This window comes from Haliotis asinina, chromosome 6, assembly GCF_037392515.1.
Source record: "Haliotis asinina isolate JCU_RB_2024 chromosome 6, JCU_Hal_asi_v2, whole genome shotgun sequence".
Classification (NCBI taxonomy): Eukaryota; Metazoa; Mollusca; class Gastropoda; order Lepetellida; family Haliotidae; genus Haliotis; species Haliotis asinina.
Genome location: NC_090285.1, coordinates 8,603,699 through 8,622,983, shown reverse-complemented (window position 1 = coordinate 8,622,983; position 19,285 = coordinate 8,603,699). Strand labels below are relative to the sequence as shown.

Below are 19,285 nucleotides of genomic sequence, written 5' to 3'. Positions count from 1 at the left end.
AAATTCAAATAGGTTTCAAGCAGACAGAAGGCTGATGTTGCAAAATCCTGGATTAGTAGCTGTAACTCATTGAAATTGGTCCTGGCACCCGTGAACGGCCACCTCCTCGTGGTGGGTGCTGGGTAACGCTGAGAGCCGTTCACCCCCGTTGTGGACCCGGGGGGATATTTGGTCCACCAACCCGTTTGCCGTGGGTTGTGGCCCTGTGTCGGCGGAGGAAGGGATCCTGGTGGTTGAGGGCAATGGAGGCCAGTAACCGTGTTCCTATTGCTCAACACACCACTTTGGTCCTGACTGCACCTAGACGGGTGGTAGAACTGGCCCGGTTCTATCAATCGGCTGGTCACGCAATGCCCTGTGCATAGTGAATATTTTGTACACATTTCCGTCGTATTTGGGTGTTTGCCTCTTTACTTTCCATTGTTCAAATTATTAATATGTTTAACTGCCTAGAGTCCTATGCCAGAAGGCTGTGGCTCATGGGCCAATCTGATGAGGTTGACCTCCAAATTCGGTATGTTTCCAATTTCTTGTCACTGGGCTGAACCTCCCTGGCATGTACTTTGGTATACAAATACTGCTATTTGTGTCATACTCACTGGAGTATAACATCCCTGTATCCCTGGTGTTTGTATTCTGGAGACCCAATGCAATTAGACACCGTCCTGGTTGACACTCCGTGGTGGGTGGGGAGCAGGGTTGTTGAACCACACCTTTTTCATTATGTCTCAAATGCACTCCGGTTCAAAAAGACGGCATTTGGATGCAAGTTCGTCTGATGATGATCATGCATTAATGTAGATTCCTGGGCTCGATTTATCGTTATTGAGGCTTTAGATCACAATCCAATTAAACTGAACCCTTTTGCAATTTCAAAAGCTGTCAATGGATATTGTGGCGAAGTGAAAAATGTTACTCGCCTGCGCTCCGGCTCTTTGCTAGTGGAATGTTTACGTAAACAGCAATCTTCGAACCTTCTGTCTATTAAACAGTTTGCCAACGTTGAGGTTTCCGTTTCAGAACACAAAACATTAAATTCCTGTAAAGGAATTGTACGCGATCGTGCTCCATGTCTATCTGAGATGAGTGAGAAGGATATTGTTGCTGAAATGAAGAGTCAAGGAGTCACTGATGTGAAACGTTTCACTAAAAAGCAAAATGACAATGTTATACTGACCAACACCTATCTCTTCACGTTTTCCCTTCCAAAATTGCCAACAAGTGTTAAAGCGGGTTATTTCAATATCGGTGTTGAAGTTTACGTTCCAAACCCTCTCAGATGTTACAGGTGTCAAAAGTGTGGCCACGGAGCAAAGAACTGCAATCGCAACACTGTGCGCTCTCGCTGCAGTGATGCTCATGACAGTTCCACATGCGCTACAGAAACTTTTAAGTGCGCAAACTGTAACGGAACACATCTGGCCTCTTCCAAATCATGTCCAGTTTTCGAACATGAATAAAAAATTCTTCAACTTAAGTGCAAAAACAACATTTCATATCATGAGGCTAACAAGTTATTGATGTCACAATCATCTGCATCTTCTTCGTCAACTAAAACTTTTTCAGCAGTTGTATCAACTCAACAATCGAGACCAGCTCCGGTGACAGTATCTGTAGCTTGCCAAACAACACTTTCCTGGTTCGAACAGCAAGTTACACTAGACACAGTAGCTCCAAATCCCCAGCTTGAGGCTAAAACGTGAACATCAGCATCTCAAACTGATGTTATGCCAGACAATACATCCAACAAGGCAGTTCAGGGCGCAGCCCAGTTATCCAGAAAAGAAAAGAAACAAATGGGAAGAAAAGCCAGGTCCCTCCAGCACTTGGAGGTACCTTCTTCACTTCCAAATACTGCTGAAGTTCATAATTCATTTGAACCTCTTGACATGGAGATTAGTCCCTCGCACATTGTGAAGGATAGCAGACCTCAATCCCGATCTCAAATTAAGCCCCCATGAATGACTCACATATCATTCAATGGAATTGCAGAGGACTGCGGAATACTTTTAATGATTTACAGTTACTTATACAGGATTTTAAACCTTCAGCTCTATGTTTACAGGAGACATATTTACCAAATAATGAGAAACTTGACTTAAGGCAGTACAGTTCATACAATTTCTTCTCACCCCCGGGTGTTAAAGCAACAGGAGGTTCTTCGATTCTGGTGAAACAAGGTATTATTCATAGCCCGGTTTCTCTGAATACCCCCCTCCAAGCTGTTGTTGTCCGAGTAACTTTGCACATTGTTCTTACATTGTGTTCACTCTATGTTCCTCCTTCTTCATCTCTTCAGCATGCTGATCTTCAGGCGTTGTATGATCAACTTCCCAAGCCCTGTATCATCATGGGAGATTTGAATGGACACAACCCTCTTTGGGGAAGTGCACACACTAATAATAAGGGGAAAGTACTGGAAGATTTTCTTGCCAACAATGACATATGCCTCTTTAATGATACATCCAACACGTATTTACATCCCGGTACAGGTACTTACTCATCCCTTGATCTGTCCATGACAGACCCGGATCTTCTGAATCAGTTTGAATGGTCAGTCCACAATGACCTGTGTGGCAGTGATCATTTTCCAACCATTCTCAAAGCTATTGCTCCGTCAGATGCTCCTCCATCATCAAGGTTGAATTTTAAAAAGGCTAACTGGACTTTATATAAAAGTCTATGTGCTGACAAACTCACACCTGAACTTTTTCATGATATACCTGATGCCATACAATGTTTTTCAGATGAACTAAATAACATAGCTGAAGAGTGTATCCCAAAGTCCTCTGCAATTCCACATGTGCGTAAACCATGGTTTAACAATGAATGCAAACAGGCTAGGAAGGCACGGAAGAAAGCTGAAATGTTTTTCCGTCGCCATCCCATGGTCCATAATTTGGACAAATTTTAAATTTTAAATGCCAAAGCACGCCGTACATTCAAGCAAAATAAACGCCAATCTTGGCGGAACTACGTATCAAAGATTAATTCGCGCACACCAATATCAAAGGTATGGAATATGATCCAGAAAATCAAAGGTAAGGGCTCTAAATCTAGCCTTCACCATCTTAAAGATGGGAATCAATTATTGAGCAATAAATCAGATATTGCAAATAAATTAGGTGAAACGTTAGCCAAACATTCTTCCTCATCTAATTATGTGCCCGAATTCCAAAAAAATCAAAAACTGCAAGAAAAGAAAAAACTATTCATTTCAATTGAGATAATGGGGAAGATTATAATGAAACATTTTCGATGCATGAGCTTCATACTGCTCTTGACCAGGCTCACGATACTGCTTCAGGCAGTGATGGTATACATTATCAGCTCCTCAAGCACTTACCTGAGTCTTGTTTAGAGACGCTCTTACATATTTTTGATGACATTTGGACATCTGGAACATTTCCTTCGTCATGGCGTGATGCTATTATTGTTCCCATACCTAAGCCCGGTCGTGATCATACTGATCCCTCCAATTATAGACCAATATCGCTAACTAGCTGCGTTTGTAAGACCATGGAACGTATGATAAATAATCGACTTGTTTGGTACTTGGAAACCAATAACCTCATAACAGATATACAATGTGGTTTCCGTAAACACAGAAGTACTGTCGATCATTTAGTACGCTTGGAGTCTTTTGTTAAAAATGCCATTATTAATAAACAACACGCAGTGTCGATCTTTTTTGATTTAGAGAAAACTTACGACACGACATGGAAATATGGAATCTTAAAAGATTTACATGACTTTGGATTACGAGGCCGCTTGCCTCAATTTATATCCAACTTTTTAAATGACAGGCAATTTCAGGTCCGCGTGGGTTCTACCCTCTCTGATCATTACAGTCAGGATCAGGGTGTTCCACAAGGCAGTATTTTGTCTGTTATATTGTTTAGTACCAAGATCAATAGTTTATCCAAGGTTTTAAATGATTCAGTCGATGGATCGTTATTTGTGGATGATTTTAATATTTCTTGTCGAGGTAAAAATATGCGTACTATTGAACGACAACTGCAGTTATGCTTAAACAAAATAAACAAATGGTGCCTCGAAAACGGATTTAAATTTTCTAAATCAAAAACCAGTTGTATACACTTTTGCCGTAAATACAAACCCCATAAAGACCCAGAACTATTTCTAAGTGGCAGCCCCATCAAAGTTGTCAAGGAAGCTAAGTTTTTAGGTTTAATTTTCGATTCACATTTGACCTTTTTGCCCCATACTAAATCCCTAAAAGCCAAATGCCTAAAGGCACTTGATTTATTGAAGGTTGTTTCTAATTCAAAGTGGGGAGGGGATCAGACTACCCTCCTTCACTTATACAGATCACTCGTTCGCTCAAAACTTGATTATGGCTCCATCGTATATGGTGGAGCCTGCAAAAGCAGCCTGAAGCTATTAGATTCTGTCCATCATCAAGGTCTAAGACTTTGTCTTGGGTCCTTTAGAACTTCACCTATTGACAGTCTCTACGTTGAGGCCGATGAACCATCTCTTACACAACGTTGTATTAAATTGTCCTTACAATACATTACTAAATTACACTCTAATGAATCTAACCCTGCGTATAACTGTGTGTTCAATCCCCTTTATGAGGATTTGTACGACAAGAAGTCTTCTCTTGTTCCGCCTCTAGGGCACAGAATTAAACCCTTTCTTTCTTCATCCGGCATTGAGCTTAAAAACATAGCTCCCTCCCGTCCTCTTTCTTCTCCTCCTTGGCAATTGGTTAGGCCACAAGTTGACCTAACATTAACTACATTTAAAAAATCAGAAACTAATGAATTACAATGTAAACAAGAATATCATCAATTGAAACATAAATATAGCAATTATAAATCCTTATTTACAGATGGGTCCAAGGACGGTGGCGCAGTAGCTTGTGCCACTGTCATTGGATCCAGAACAATATCTTCTAGATTACCAGATAATAGTTCTATTTTTACAGCAGAAGCTAACGCCATATTAACAGCTCTTAGATATATTCAAAGACACCCTAAACGTAAACAATATATAATCTATTCAGACACTCTTTCTTGTCTTCAGGCGATTAAAAATTTATCATGTAAACATCCACTTTTAATTGACATTATTGAATTGTATAATGATCTTGCAACTGGCCAATGCGACATCGTCCTTTGTTGGTTACCTAGCCATGTGGGAATTTCAGGGAATACACTGGCTGACATTGCTGCTAAGGCAGCACTCAACAAATCTGTGACTCCACTTCTTATTCCATACAGTGATTATAAAACTGCAATTAGATCTTATATCCGTGATCTGATGCAGAAGAAGTGGGACACCCAGGTGGGTATCAATAAATTGCATGAAATAAAACCTTACATTGGTTATACCCACTTGGGTTGTCAGTCCAGATTTGAAGAGGTCATACTACGACGATGTCATATTGGTCATACAAGGTATACCCATGCATACCTGTTGAAAGGTGAAGATCCTCCATTTTGCATCCCTTGTGATGAGAGAACCACGGTCAAGCATATCCTGCTTGACTGTGTTGAATTCTCAATCATAAGGGACAAATATTTCAATGTAAAAACACTTTCGGATCTTTTTAACACAGTCAATACTCATTTAATTACTGGATTTTTAAGGGAAATCGATTTCCTTGTTGAATTCAAATTGATATGTCCTGTAGATAGTTGTATTTTAATGGTTGGTAGTATAGATTAGGAACATTGATCATTAGTGGCTGTACCCTCAACGGGGGTTGAAGTATTGTAAACTAATTGTCCTCCTGAGAGGGTACGTAAGTCCCAAAATTTTCAAAGAAAATTTATACTTTCCAGGACTTTTAAGTGTAGTATTTGTGTTATTTAATTTTGGCTACAATTTCTTACAATCGCCAGCGGCAGAGGGATGGTGTAAATCCAACTAGGGACCATGCAGGTAACAAAGGTACTGTAAGTCCCCATGGTCCCTAGTGTGGTGATCTACCTTCTGTTGTTGGCGATCTATAGCCTGTTTTTATACTGTATTGTCCATATAATGATATCAGTTTTACCTTTCCACACTAGTTTTAATGCTAATTGTGATATCCTAGTTGTTTTACTGTCCTTCGTTGACAGGTTTTATAATGGACACAATAGTCGTTTTATTGCTGAATGTTCTCGTCACGATATGGCTGAAATAGTGCCGATGTGACGTTAAATATTAACTCACTCACTGAAGTTGGTCCTTAACCCTTTACAATTCCACTGTACTATAGTTTTGGAACGGACTATCTTTTAGGGGGGTTGATTGGGGATCTACCCCGCACTTTTTTAGTGGGCGACAAGCTATGTGCCCTTTGATGGGTGTGTTTGGACACTTCCATGTCCTCAAGCAAACCATACTTATTATAAAGTTGAACTCGATTTCTGATCCTTTGGATACTCTGCCACTTTGAAGTTTTTTAGAAAAATCTGGAATTGGTTTGGGTTTACTTTTAACGACCTGTTTGACATTTCCAGTTGACTGAGATGGTGATATCTCCTGTGATGCAGATGAGTCATGATTACACAAAGACTGGGCTGAAACTGTTGTATGTGTGGATTGTTCTGGTGAAAAGCTCTCGGGAGTAGTACTTTTCACCCATGTCAAGTCTGTTTGGCATGTTATTGATGTAGTTTTGACTTTGGACTGTTTAAGGGTTGTGTCTGATGGCGGTCTAGTTACTGATGCATACGTTGCGGTTAGTTCTGGAGATTGTACGAGTCTTTTAGCGTCTGCAAAACTGATGTTCCTAGTAAACTTAATTTTGTTAATCTCCATCTGTTTTTTCCACATTGGGCACTCCTTAGAGGACGACGAGTGTGCTCCAAAGCAGTTGGCACACTGTTTGAAGTTGTTGTCATAATCTTCCGTCACATACGTCTTCTCACTGCAGTGAGCGCATGTGACAGACAATGTACAGGTGTTCATACCGTGGCCAAACTGCTGACATTTGAAACATCTGAGAGGGTTGTGAATGTATGTTTCAACCCTGATATTGCAGTAACCCACCTTTATTGATTGAGGAGCAGTTGGAGAAGAAAACGAAAAGAGATGGGTGGTAAATCGTTTGACAAATGTGACACCTTGGTCTTTCATTTCTGAGGCTATATCGAGTTCTGTCATGTCAGAGAACAATCGATCCCGATCTCTTACAACACCTTTACTTGTGTTAAGACTTCAGTGTGCAGAAACGGACACAGGTATACCCACAAATGACTCAATGGAAAGGAGGTTCGATGCTTGCTGTCGTCTGCTGCATTCAATTAACAAAGCACCAGAACGTGAGCGTCTAATATTTTTCACGTCTCCTGCAATGCCTTGAATGCCTTTAGAAACCGCAAAAGGATTTAATTTCAAGGGTGTTTTATCAATAGTCTCAATCACAAGAAACCGTGGCCAGTAATCAATAGATTGTGAAGTTCGTTGTTCATCATCGTTGTCAAGTGGACGTTTTGGGGTTTTTTTAGGGAGTTTCATAAGCCATGGCGAATGAGTAATTTTTCATCATCCGAGCTCCCCACCCACCATGGAGTATCACCAGGACAATGCTAAAAACAAGCGGATGTCCAGCTTGAAGCACCAAGGATACCCGGATGATATACTCCAGCAGAAAAATGAAAGAATTATTCCACCAGATTGGCCCATGAGCCACCGCCCTCTGGGTATAAGACTCTAGGCAAATTACAATATTAATAAAGATGCACTTGAAATTCCAGTAAAAGATCATTTGGCCAAGACTGCTGACGAAACTTTTTGAAAACCTGGAAGTATTTTGTGAAACACAATGATACCCAGGGCTTGGCATGACCAGCCGATTGACTGAATCAGGCCCATTCAACCACCCGTCTAGGTGCAGTCAGGGCCAAAGTGGTGTGTTGAGCAATAGGAACAATGATCCTGCTCCCATGCTCTCAACCACCAGGATCCCCTCCTCCACCGACACAAGGCCTCAACCCACGGCAAACGGGTTGGTGGACCAAATATCCCCCCGGGTCCACTACGGGGGTGTCGACGAGCTCTTGGCGTTACCCAGCACCCGCCACGAGGAGGTGGCTCGCCACGGGTGCCATTTCTGTAATAAAACTGATTTCCAATGCTTTCAGGTAACTGGAATTTGAGTGCAGTCTGCTTTTGACGAAATTTAATTTACGTATGATTCATCAACAACAGATGCTGTTTTGTGCAGAAAGTTTCGTTTTTAATAATGAGGAAAACACGCTCATGAAACAAACCTCCAAGCTGCTGTTACATAGTCCGAATAAGTATCAAGTCCACGACTAAGGTTAAATAAAGCAGCACTTTCCTAATTTTCCTTGAAGTGACAACTATGTCACCTCAACGAAACTTTGTTCAGCAGATTATAGTTTGTAACTCAAAGGAGGGATAACTCCTTGTCCAACACACATTCGTGTACTCACGCACGAACGTTCGAACACGTAACTCTAGGTAAAAGTCAGCAAGAACAAACTTTTGTTCATCATGTCTTTTCGGTTTCTCAGATGTTCGTATGGTTGCTGTTTTACGTGACCATCAACTACGTTCATCGATGACTATAAAGGCAGTCCCTAACATTTGAGCTTGAATATACACACCAGACACGCAGATGTATTGACGAACAGGTCACTCCATTGGTGCATTTTGACAATCGATCGACGAGTTACGTCATGTCAGAGAACAATCGATCCCGATCTCTTACAACACCTTTACTTGTGTTAAGACTTCAGTGTGCAGAAACGGACACAGGTGTACCCACAAATGACTCAATGGAAAGGAGGTTCGATGCTTGCTGTCGTCTGCTGCATTCAATTAACAAAGCACCAGAACGTGAGCGTCTAATATTTTTCACGTCTCCTGCAATGCCTTGAATGCCTTTAGAAACCGCAAAAGGATTTAATTTCAAGGGTGTTTTATCAATAGTCTCAATCACAAGAAACCGTGGCCAGTAATCAATAGATTGTGAAGTTCGTTGTTCATCATCGTTGTCAAGTGGACGTTTTGGGGTTTTTTTAGGGAGTTTCATAAGCCATGGCGAATGAGTAATTTTTCATCATCCGAGCTCCCCACCCACCATGGAGTATCACCAGGACAATGCTAAAAACAAGCGGATGTCCAGCTTGAAGCACCAAGGATACCCGGATGATATACTCCAGCAGAAAAATGAAAGAATTATTCCACCAGATTGGCCCATGAGCCACCGCCCTCTGGGTATAAGACTCTAGGCAAATTACAATATTAATAAAGATGCACTTGAAATTCCAGTAAAAGATCATTTGGCCAAGACTGCTGACGAAACTTTTTGAAAACCTGGAAGTATTTTGTGAAACACAATGATACCCAGGGCTTGGCATGACCAGCCGATTGACTGAATCAGGCCCATTCAACCACCCGTCTAGGTGCAGTCAGGGCCAAAGTGGTGTGTTGAGCAATAGGAACAATGATCCTGCTCCCATGCTCTCAACCACCAGGATCCCCTCCTCCACCGACACAAGGCCTCAACCCACGGCAAACGGGTTGGTGGACCAAATATCCCCCCGGGTCCACTACGGGGGTGTCGACGAGCTCTTGGCGTTACCCAGCACCCGCCACGAGGAGGTGGCTCGCCACGGGTGCCATTTCTGTAATAGAACTGATTTCCAATGCTTTCAGGTAACTGGAATTTGAGTGCAGTCTGCTTTTGACGAAATTTAATTTACGTATGATTCATCAACAACAGATGCTGTTTTGTGCAGAAAGTTTCGTTTTTAATAATGAGGAAAACACGTTCATGAAACAAACCTCCAAGCTGCTGTTACATAGTCCGAATAAGTATCAAGTCCACGACTAAGGTTAAATAAAGCACCACTTTCCTAATTTTCCTTGAAGTGACAACTATGTCACCTCAACGAAACTTTGTTCAGCAGATTATAGTTTGTAACTCAAAGGAGGGATAACTCCTTGTCCAACACACATTCGTGTACTCACGCACGAACGTTCGAACACGTAACTCTAGGTAAAAGTCAGCAAGAACAAACTTTTGTTCATCATGTCTTTTCGGTTTCTCAGATGTTCGTATGGTTGCTGTTTTACGTGACCATCAACTACGTTCATCGATGACTATAAAGGCAGTCCCTAACATTTGAGCTTGAATATACACACCAGACACGCAGATGTATTGACGAACAGGTCACTCCATTGGTGCATTTTGACAATCGATCGACGAGTTACGTCATGTCAGAGAACAATCGATCCCGATCTCTTACAACACCTTTACTTGTGTTAAGACTTCAGTGTGCAGAAACGGACACAGGTGTACCCACAAATGACTCAATGGAAAGGAAGTTCGATGCTTGCTGTCGTCTGCTGCATTCAATTAACAAAGCACCTGAACGTGAGCGTCTAATATTTTTCACGTCTCCTGCAATGCCTTGAATGCCTTTAGAAACCGCAAAAGGATTTAATTTCAAGGGTGTTTTATCAATAGTCTCAATCACAAGAAACCGTGGCCAGTAATCAATAGATTGTGAAGTTCGTTGTTCATCATCGTTGTCAAGTGGACGTTTTGGGGTTTTTTTAGGGAGTTTCATAAGCCATGGCGAATGAGTAATTTTTCATCATCCGAGCTCCCCACCCACCATGGAGTATCACCAGGACAATGCTAAAAACAAGCGGATGTCCAGCTTGAAGCACCAAGGATACCCGGATGATATACTCCAGCAGAAAAATGAAAGAATTATTCCACCAGATTGGCCCATGAGCCACCGCCCTCTGGGTATAAGACTCTAGGCAAATTACAATATTAATAAAGATGCACTTGAAATTCCAGTAAAAGATCATTTGGCCAAGACTGCTGACGAAACTTTTTGAAAACCTGGAAGTATTTTGTGAAACACAATGATACCCAGGGCTTGGCATGACCAGCCGATTGACTGAATCAGGCCCATTCAACCACCCGTCTAGGTGCAGTCAGGGCCAAAGTGGTGTGTTGAGCAATAGGAACAATGATCCTGCTCCCATGCTCTCAACCACCAGGATCCCCTCCTCCACCGACACAAGGCCTCAACCCACGGCAAACGGGTTGGTGGACCAAATATCCCCCCGGGTCCACTACGGGGGTGTCGACGAGCTCTTGGCGTTACCCAGCACCCGCCACGAGGAGGTGGCTCGCCACGGGTGCCATTTCTGTAATAAAACTGTTTTCCAATGCTTTCAGGTAACTGGAATTTGAGTGCAGTCTGCTTTTGACGAAATTTAATTTACGTATGATTCATCAACAACAGATGCTGTTTTGTGCAGAAAGTTTCGTTTTTAATAATGAGGAAAACACGCTCATGAAACAAACCTCCAAGCTGCTGTTACATAGTCCGAATAAGTATCAAGTCCACGACTAAGGTTAAATAAAGCACCACTTTCCTAATTTTCCTTGAAGTGACAACTATGTCACCTCAACGAAACTTTGTTCAGCAGATTATAGTTTGTAACTCAAAGGAGGGATAACTCCTTGTCCAACACACATTCGTGTACTCACGCACGAACGTTCGAACACGTAACTCTAGGTAAAAGTCAGCAAGAACAAACTTTTGTTCATCATGTCTTTTCGGTTTCTCAGATGTTCGTATGGTTGCTGTTTTACGTGACCATCAACTACGTTCATCGATGACTATAAAGGCAGTCCCTAACATTTGAGCTTGAATATACACACCAGACACGCAGATGTATTGACGAACAGGTCACTCCATTGGTGCATTTTGACAATCGATCGTCGAGTTGCGCAATTTCATTCCAATTTAGTTATTTCCCACAAGCAGGAGAAATTATTGTTGTGTGTTTTCTCGAATGAAAAAAGAAACACACGTAAAGCATACTAAAGTAAACAACAAGAACTTACTGAACACGAAACAAGAGAGATACTGCACGTTGTTGCTTGCTGAGATTACTAAAACTACAGTGGTGAGGAGGTAATAGTCCGTGATCCATGTGAGACAGATGCTCATGAGAACCGCAATAAACACGCAAGTTAAGATGACTTTCCTCCGTCCGAACCTACAACATGCAACAACATTCGTTCATATATATTAGTGAACATCAGAGTCATGAACACAATATCATGGTGCTACTCTGTAAACGAGGGGTTGACATGAACTTGGTATGTTCAGACAGAGAGAACTGCAGGTCATGTTCTATTACTCTAATTCTAGCCTACTTGAAAAAAATGTCATTCAAGAACCAGTGCATTGAAAATGTATTAAAAGTGACAACGTCAGATTAATCTGACTTTAATACTAGTATATAGATCTCCCTATCTTAATTTTCGTCAGGTTGGTTTATTCTAAAACTGTGATAGACCGAACTATACTTAGAGAAAATATAGGGGATCACATGAAAACACTGTTGCAAGTGTCCCTTTTATCTTGTCCAGGGTTTCCTGACAAGACTTGCACTGCAATGTTTGTGAAGAAACCTGGGAATAATCAAGGAACACTTGTGCTATCATGTGATCCCATATTTTTTTCCATCCGTATATCCATCTCTTATGACAGCAGTACGTTTCATTTAAATCGTGATTAATAGGCGCTGAGTTGGAGGTAGTCGGTCTAGAGCCACAGTCATTTGTAACAGTGAATGATTCTCTTAGTGATACTTACATGTCGGATATGGGGCCACCAATAAGAACGCCAATAAGTTGCCCAACCATGGCCATCATCTTAGCATGACTCACATACAGCTTCCGGTCACAGACAAGGTCCATCTGTGAACATAAGAGTGTGCTCTGTTTAACGGCAATATTGTTCGTTTTTGACGGCGTTCAGTAAATAACCAAACGCATAACAAACTACATACAACAAGTATGGGAACGCCCTTGCTTTTCGCTGTTTTTGACATTGTTTCATTTCACTCAGACCCAACGAATATCGAATCAGTTGCTTCAGAGCATGTTCTAACATGTCGCTTTAAGTGCCTATTATTTACTTAGAGTATAAATATCCGAGAGTATAAAATTTTAATGACCTCGCCACGTTTAAGTGTTTATATGACTTTCAAATTTTAGAATGTTTCCATACTTTTTGCTTGCAGCATATATACCTAACTACATTGTTAAAAACATGATCTGTTTCAGCAGATTATCGAGATTCAATAAAAACCCCGGAAATCAACGTGGACGGCGAGTGAGTGAGTGGGTTTACTTTTACGCCGCTGTCAGCAATATTCCAGCTATATGGCGGCGGTCTGAAAATAATCATGTCTGGACCAGACAATCCAGTGATCAACAACATGAGCATCAATCTGTGCAATTGGGAACCGATGACATGTGTCAACCAAGTCAGCCAGTCTGACCACCCGTTCACGTTAGTAGCCTCTTACAACAAGCATAGTCACATTTTAAGGCAAGCATGGGTTGCTGAATTCTACCCCGGGAGCTTCACGGGTCATTTTTGAAAACTAAATCAGTTCAACTTGAATTACTTACTGTTTGGGCAACAGTCGACTCATAAACGCTTTTGTCGTATACCCACTTATGGCAAGGCTCAGTGACGGTATTCATATCTCGGGATGTCACATTTTCAGAAGCTGAATATATGTAGCATGATGACTGAGGTAAGTCGCCGTTAGCATTATCAAGCGGCATTGTCCTGTTGATGAAGTCAGCATGAGCCTTGTTTTGAATCTGGAAGGTATCATTTTTCATCCCGGGTATAGCACACCTGAAATGCAAAATACAACGGTTGTCGTCTTGAGGGTCGTAAGTTATGAAATGGTAAGTCAGATAACCAAGGACGAGTAAGTAATGGATCACTCACTTTTTGTGCTGGTGCCACACAGTGAGAGCTTTTGTGTGAGTCCCGCATGGCACTCATCCCCCAAAGATGTAGAATAGCTATCCACTTTACTGAATTGAACATCCCCAAATAAACCTGAAATATGTGTTGTTTAACGCCGCATCAAGCGATATTCTATCTATGCGCCGGTGGTCTGTAAATAATGGAGTCTGGACCAGATAATCCGGTGATCCACAACATGAGCTTGGATCTACGAAATTATGAAACCATAACCTTATGGGTTACAGAGGACCAAACCTATCCCTGAAAAGGTAAAGTAAACCACAGCGATAGCACACCTTTTTCACAAACCACGTAGAATTATCAACAACATTTCAGGGTGATACATGTCAGATTCGAAAGGGCCGTCATGTATATTTTGGCCGATGTAGTTGTCTTCTTTGATTAGATCAGTAATACATTTAGCTCTGTGCTAAGTGGACAAACACTTGAGAAGCCACAGAACTTTGTTCATTACGGATTCACGGAGAATTGATTTCTCCGTGGATTTCTTATGATTAACATGCAACCTAGGGACTTAAACAGGCTTCAGTTAATCGCATTTATGATAAACGTGCAGCATGGTACCAAGCTCAATATCCGTTTCAAGAACAGCAGCTTATTTAACCATACTATTTTGAAGGATATTTTCTTCTGGTGAACCTACCTGTGTTCAGGGACAGCAAAGAGAAACACAAAGATGACCATACCGGTGACAGCATTATAAATGGCGGGGAGGCTGAGGAGTATATACAGCCGCCTTTGAGAAGGGCCAAATTCGCCCACAATCTCCAGGATGGTGTCAAACTTCATCTTCTTTCCACACAACTCTCTTATGAAAGAAATTGCAATGCTTCTTCTGTTATTCTATTCCAACACTTTTTGTTGATGCTGTGTCTCGACACACCTTTAACAGAAAGAATGGAAAATGTAGATTTCACAAGGGTCTTTAAATACAGATGACAGAGTAACACAATTAAGGATCCTGTACTGAAAGCAGAAAACATACCAGTAACGACTTGTTCTTTGAACGGGTTATCCCGACCTATCTCGCATATACGGTCAGCGTAGGACATCCATATGAACACATATGTAATAAATGACTCTGTATCAATGACAGTTCCATTTGTCGTTTGTAGCTGCAAGGTGCATGATCTAACAGATATGGTACATGTCATGGTAACTGTTCTGCATATATATTAACCGAACTCTCATTCCTATGCAATACATGATTGATTACAAAATTCTGGATGATATTACCTCCATCCACTTCAAACGGTCATTTTGTATGCATATGTGCATGGTAACTAAAATACTATCCGTACATGATACATGTGCAATAATTCAGTACCATATCCCACACATGCCTGTCTACAGCACAAAAAACTTCAGTCAGTGATCTGGGTACACCGACTCTAAGAATTCAAACCCAGTGTGAACTTATAATGCATCTTAACAAACAAGATCTCCGATCATTCAGCCTCTCGATTCCTAACAAGCGGAAGAACGTCACATTTTGCATATTTTTATATATTTGTTGTGGAGAATTTAGACTCCTTCTGTGGTGATAACTGCCACTGGTGCGTTTACACTATTCAGAGGTGTGTTGGAAGGATGATATAGCTAACACTTATTCAAGTGTTCTGTTTGCATTTATTAAGGGTGAATAAATTCACTCTGCGACATGAAAGTTGATAGATCATGACTGACGCCCGGCCAGTTGGCAAGCTACAAACGTGCATTCCTCACTCAACATGGCGATGTTTTGTCTACAGTGACTTCTTGCCGTTTGGGAATAATGTGTAGTCGGTGAAATATAACTTTGATGTCTGCTGGTAGATTCTGCACTAATCCAAACATTTTCTCTCTGTACTACATGTAGACTAAGACTTTGACCTTGTTAGCTAATTAAGCCCGACAGCCACTTCGCTGTTAAACTCCTGGAACCCTCGCTGATTGTCCGACTGGTTGGGCCGAGACCAATTAGCGTTAAGACAGCGTGTATCGGACGACGTAGGAGACCATTCCTAAGACAGAGACAGCAGAGGTGTGACGAGGCGGTGACTAATGTTCTGACATGAGAAAACGGGACGATCCTATACCAAAACTTTATTTCTGAAATAGCTGGAACATTGATAGGCATAATCGTCAATGTGAAAAGTTACCATAGTGTCCTGTTCTCGCGAGTTTCAGTAGACAGAAGAAAAGGCAACCTCCATTTTACGGAGACAGATTTAGTGAAAACAACAGAGAAGAGAACACGAAGACAGCATGATATTTCATACACCATGGACATTTGATTTGGTCATTATCAATAGGTGAAATAGAGAAGTAACTGACATATTGATTATAAGCAGCATACATAGTTCACTAGAAGCTTCAGCTGGCTTCTCATAGACTTCACTAACCATTAATGCACAATAACCTAGGGCATATTAGAATAGCTACTAACATGATTATGGAATCTTCATCGTAGTCCCATATAGATGTCTATGATGCATGATGCGATTAAGACACATATTACTTATATTTGCAAAGCCAGCGATGTTACGTTGTGCGGAGGTATTGTATTCTGTAAATTAAATGATATGACCACAACGTTAGCTTTGCGACAGATTTGAAAACGAGTTTCAGTTTCATGAACAAATTAAACACAAATGGTGAAAGTATCTGCAGCAGGACGTCAGTTAATAAGCTGTTTTAATTCAGCTGATTATGGAATGTTGACTACGTATGTCAAGTCAGACAATGAGAAAACAAGGATTACTAGGGAAGCTAAATACTTCGCAGAATACTGGATATGTCAGTGAAAAACACTTCGACTCGAAAAAAACATTGGACATGTTGCAAACTCCGACATCTTATTTGGAACACTTACAACTGCATTTGAATGCTATCACAGGGACATCAGTCACCCATCACAATAACACCAGGCCATTTGGCAAAGTATTTACAAAAAGATGAAAGGTCACTTACCAACTCGTTTCAGTTTGTCTGGTAATCACGTAATCTGCTTTGCGCATTTGTTGGTCATTGACCTGCATCAGTGCTAAGATCGCAATGGTAAATCAGATTCTGTATACACTAAATAGAAACTGTTAAATGTGAAGCACTCGGGTTGCGTCCTGGTGTAAACGACTCAACTGTCTGAATGTTCGCTGGACTGTGAAATACAGTCCTGTCTACCCCATCAATGTCAGCGACCTACATACGTATGTGTAACAGTTCTTTTGATGAAGGATGAAACTCAACTGTCCAGTATCAAGGACAGAGGTATGATGGTATATGGAATATGTATTTAGCGGTCAGTGGGTTGTGACGACTAACAAGAAACTTGCATTCTCAGTACTTTGTTAAGAGGCAGGAGGACGGTGGCACATTGTAACTATCTCACCACTTTAGGAAACGTTAAACTGAACTTCTCGTGTTCAGCCTCAGATGATCATCTTACTCTGTTGCTTTACCAGCTCAATTAAAGAGATAGGCCTGTGGCACATTTTTGAAGTTTAGGACAAAAGCTGCGTTTCAAGAATGTTATGTGAAGCCTTTCGGCCAAATCATGCCAGAGAAACTGAAACATTTGATTACATTTGTACATAAATCAACTGTAAACAGAAAGTAACATTAGAAAGTATATACACATACCATCATTGCAATATCATTTACATTTTCATCTTCATGAACGGGATACAGAAACATTGTTTCACTTTATAACACGAGCGTTTAGCACAAACTTACAAATTCAGCAATAAAATAGCATTTTAATGACCAACATCGTTTTCTTCAAGTAATTTTTAGGGGATGCCAGCTCACACGAGTAAACAGATATGGTATACCGCTTCAGCATGAGAATTTCTAGCAAATGCTAAATCCATGGTATCAAGCAAATTATGTTAAAGAGTGGGGGCTTTCGTCGCAAGAGACGGCGAGCAGTGCTTAAATCGACAGTTTCACCATTTTTTCTTACTTCGGCGATTGCAAGTGGGAAGTGACTCCACAAATGAAGGACCGAGGGCAGACTTGCTATCACCAAAATCAACATCGAATTTCTGTTCTGCCCACCAACATAGGCAAACCTAAAATGGCCATGGAAGTCTTTGTTTTCATCTCAGCACATGCATTACATAATCTGCTTTTCGTATATCCACAATCTCCCCAAGATTCCCGAATCACATTTTCCGCAGTTGCGAGTGGGAAGTGACTGGTCCTGAGAACAAAATGAAATACCTCTTCCATTTTACGACTATCTGACTTTATATACTCAGGGAAAGGATTCGGTTGGACTGCTATTCAGTTCTGCAAATATGCATGCTGCATAATTAATATTCCCAGTATGATGCTGTTTGTATTGCTTGTATCCTCTTCTTCTTATATTTAATTGTCCCCAGTATGGTGACCTACCTTCAGTTGCTGGCAGTCTATTGTATGCTTTAACATTGTCGTCAGGTGTTATTTGTGGTTAAAATGTTTCAGATTTTTATTACTAGTTTTAAATGGACAGATGTGATACACTAATGGTTATACTGTTCTTCGTCAACAGGGCTTTAGTTTCTAGTTTTATTGCTCTACGATGTATATCTTAATTGTTCTCGTCACGATATGCCTGACATATTGCCGATGTGACGATAAATATGAACTCACTCAGTCTGTAACTATCAAAACTATATCATCGCTGTAATTAGGCACAGGACTTTTCTACCAAAAGAAACAGTTCTTCGAAAAGTAAGTGAACATGGCTGACTTACCTTTGGGAACGAAACTGTGTGGTCGCTTGTTATCAGACAGCACATCGTTGGTGTTACCAACTTAAGCGTCAAAGTGAATGTTCATCGAATATGCATATAGCACACACAGTGTATTTCACTGCGAAGATAGGCAACAGTTTAGCAGCAGCTGTTATCTCCATCTATTACATGTCCACATATTACTTCCCATAATGATAACATAAATCAGTGGAGTTATGAATGTTATCATCATTGGGGGCAGTAAGCGTTTTCGACAAGTCTCAATTATGGCTCGTCACCAACTATAATATAACAAGTTATTGATCAATACTCAAAAAAGATCAATACTACCATACCACCATCGCATAACTAGTGATGCTTGATGACATATGATGACTGTTTAGAAAATGTTCCATGAAACATGCAGTATCTTCTTTGCATAATGATCATATAAAATTAAGTACTAGTAATTCACAACATATGTTTCAGTCATGAATAGTGAGTGGGTGAGTTTGTTGCTGATTTTTGTAATATCTCTTGAGATGAGGCAGTATCTCATCACAGATGTCACGCGTGGAGGGATTCGATCTCTGGCGTTTAGCGTGACGAGTGATTGCTGTGTGGTGATCTACTTTCAGTTGTTGGCGATCTGTAGTTTGTTTTTATATTATATTGCCCAAACAGTGATATTATTTTTAACTTTCCACGCTAGTTTTAAATCTGATTGTAATATTCTAGTTGTTTTATTGTCCTTTGTCAACAAGGTTT

General features: G+C 40.8%; 1 protein-coding gene across 1 annotated transcript in view; it reads right to left on the bottom strand.

The window, feature by feature from the left end:
* LOC137287279 (organic cation transporter protein-like) overlaps positions 1 to 18,617 on the bottom strand; it is a 35,282-nt gene extending 16,665 nt beyond the window's left edge. Inside the window, exons 1-5 of the mRNA XM_067819514.1 lie at positions 18,539 to 18,617; positions 14,461 to 14,700; positions 13,445 to 13,679; positions 12,621 to 12,724; positions 11,864 to 12,018 (exon numbers count right to left, since the gene is read on the bottom strand). Coding sequence (XP_067675615.1) covers positions 11,864 to 12,018; positions 12,621 to 12,724; positions 13,445 to 13,679; positions 14,461 to 14,606 — 640 coding nt within the window. The 5' untranslated portion in view covers positions 14,607 to 14,700; positions 18,539 to 18,617. The remainder of the gene's footprint in view (positions 1 to 11,863; positions 12,019 to 12,620; positions 12,725 to 13,444; positions 13,680 to 14,460; positions 14,701 to 18,538) is intronic.
* Between the last annotated feature and the right edge of the window lie 668 nt (positions 18,618 to 19,285).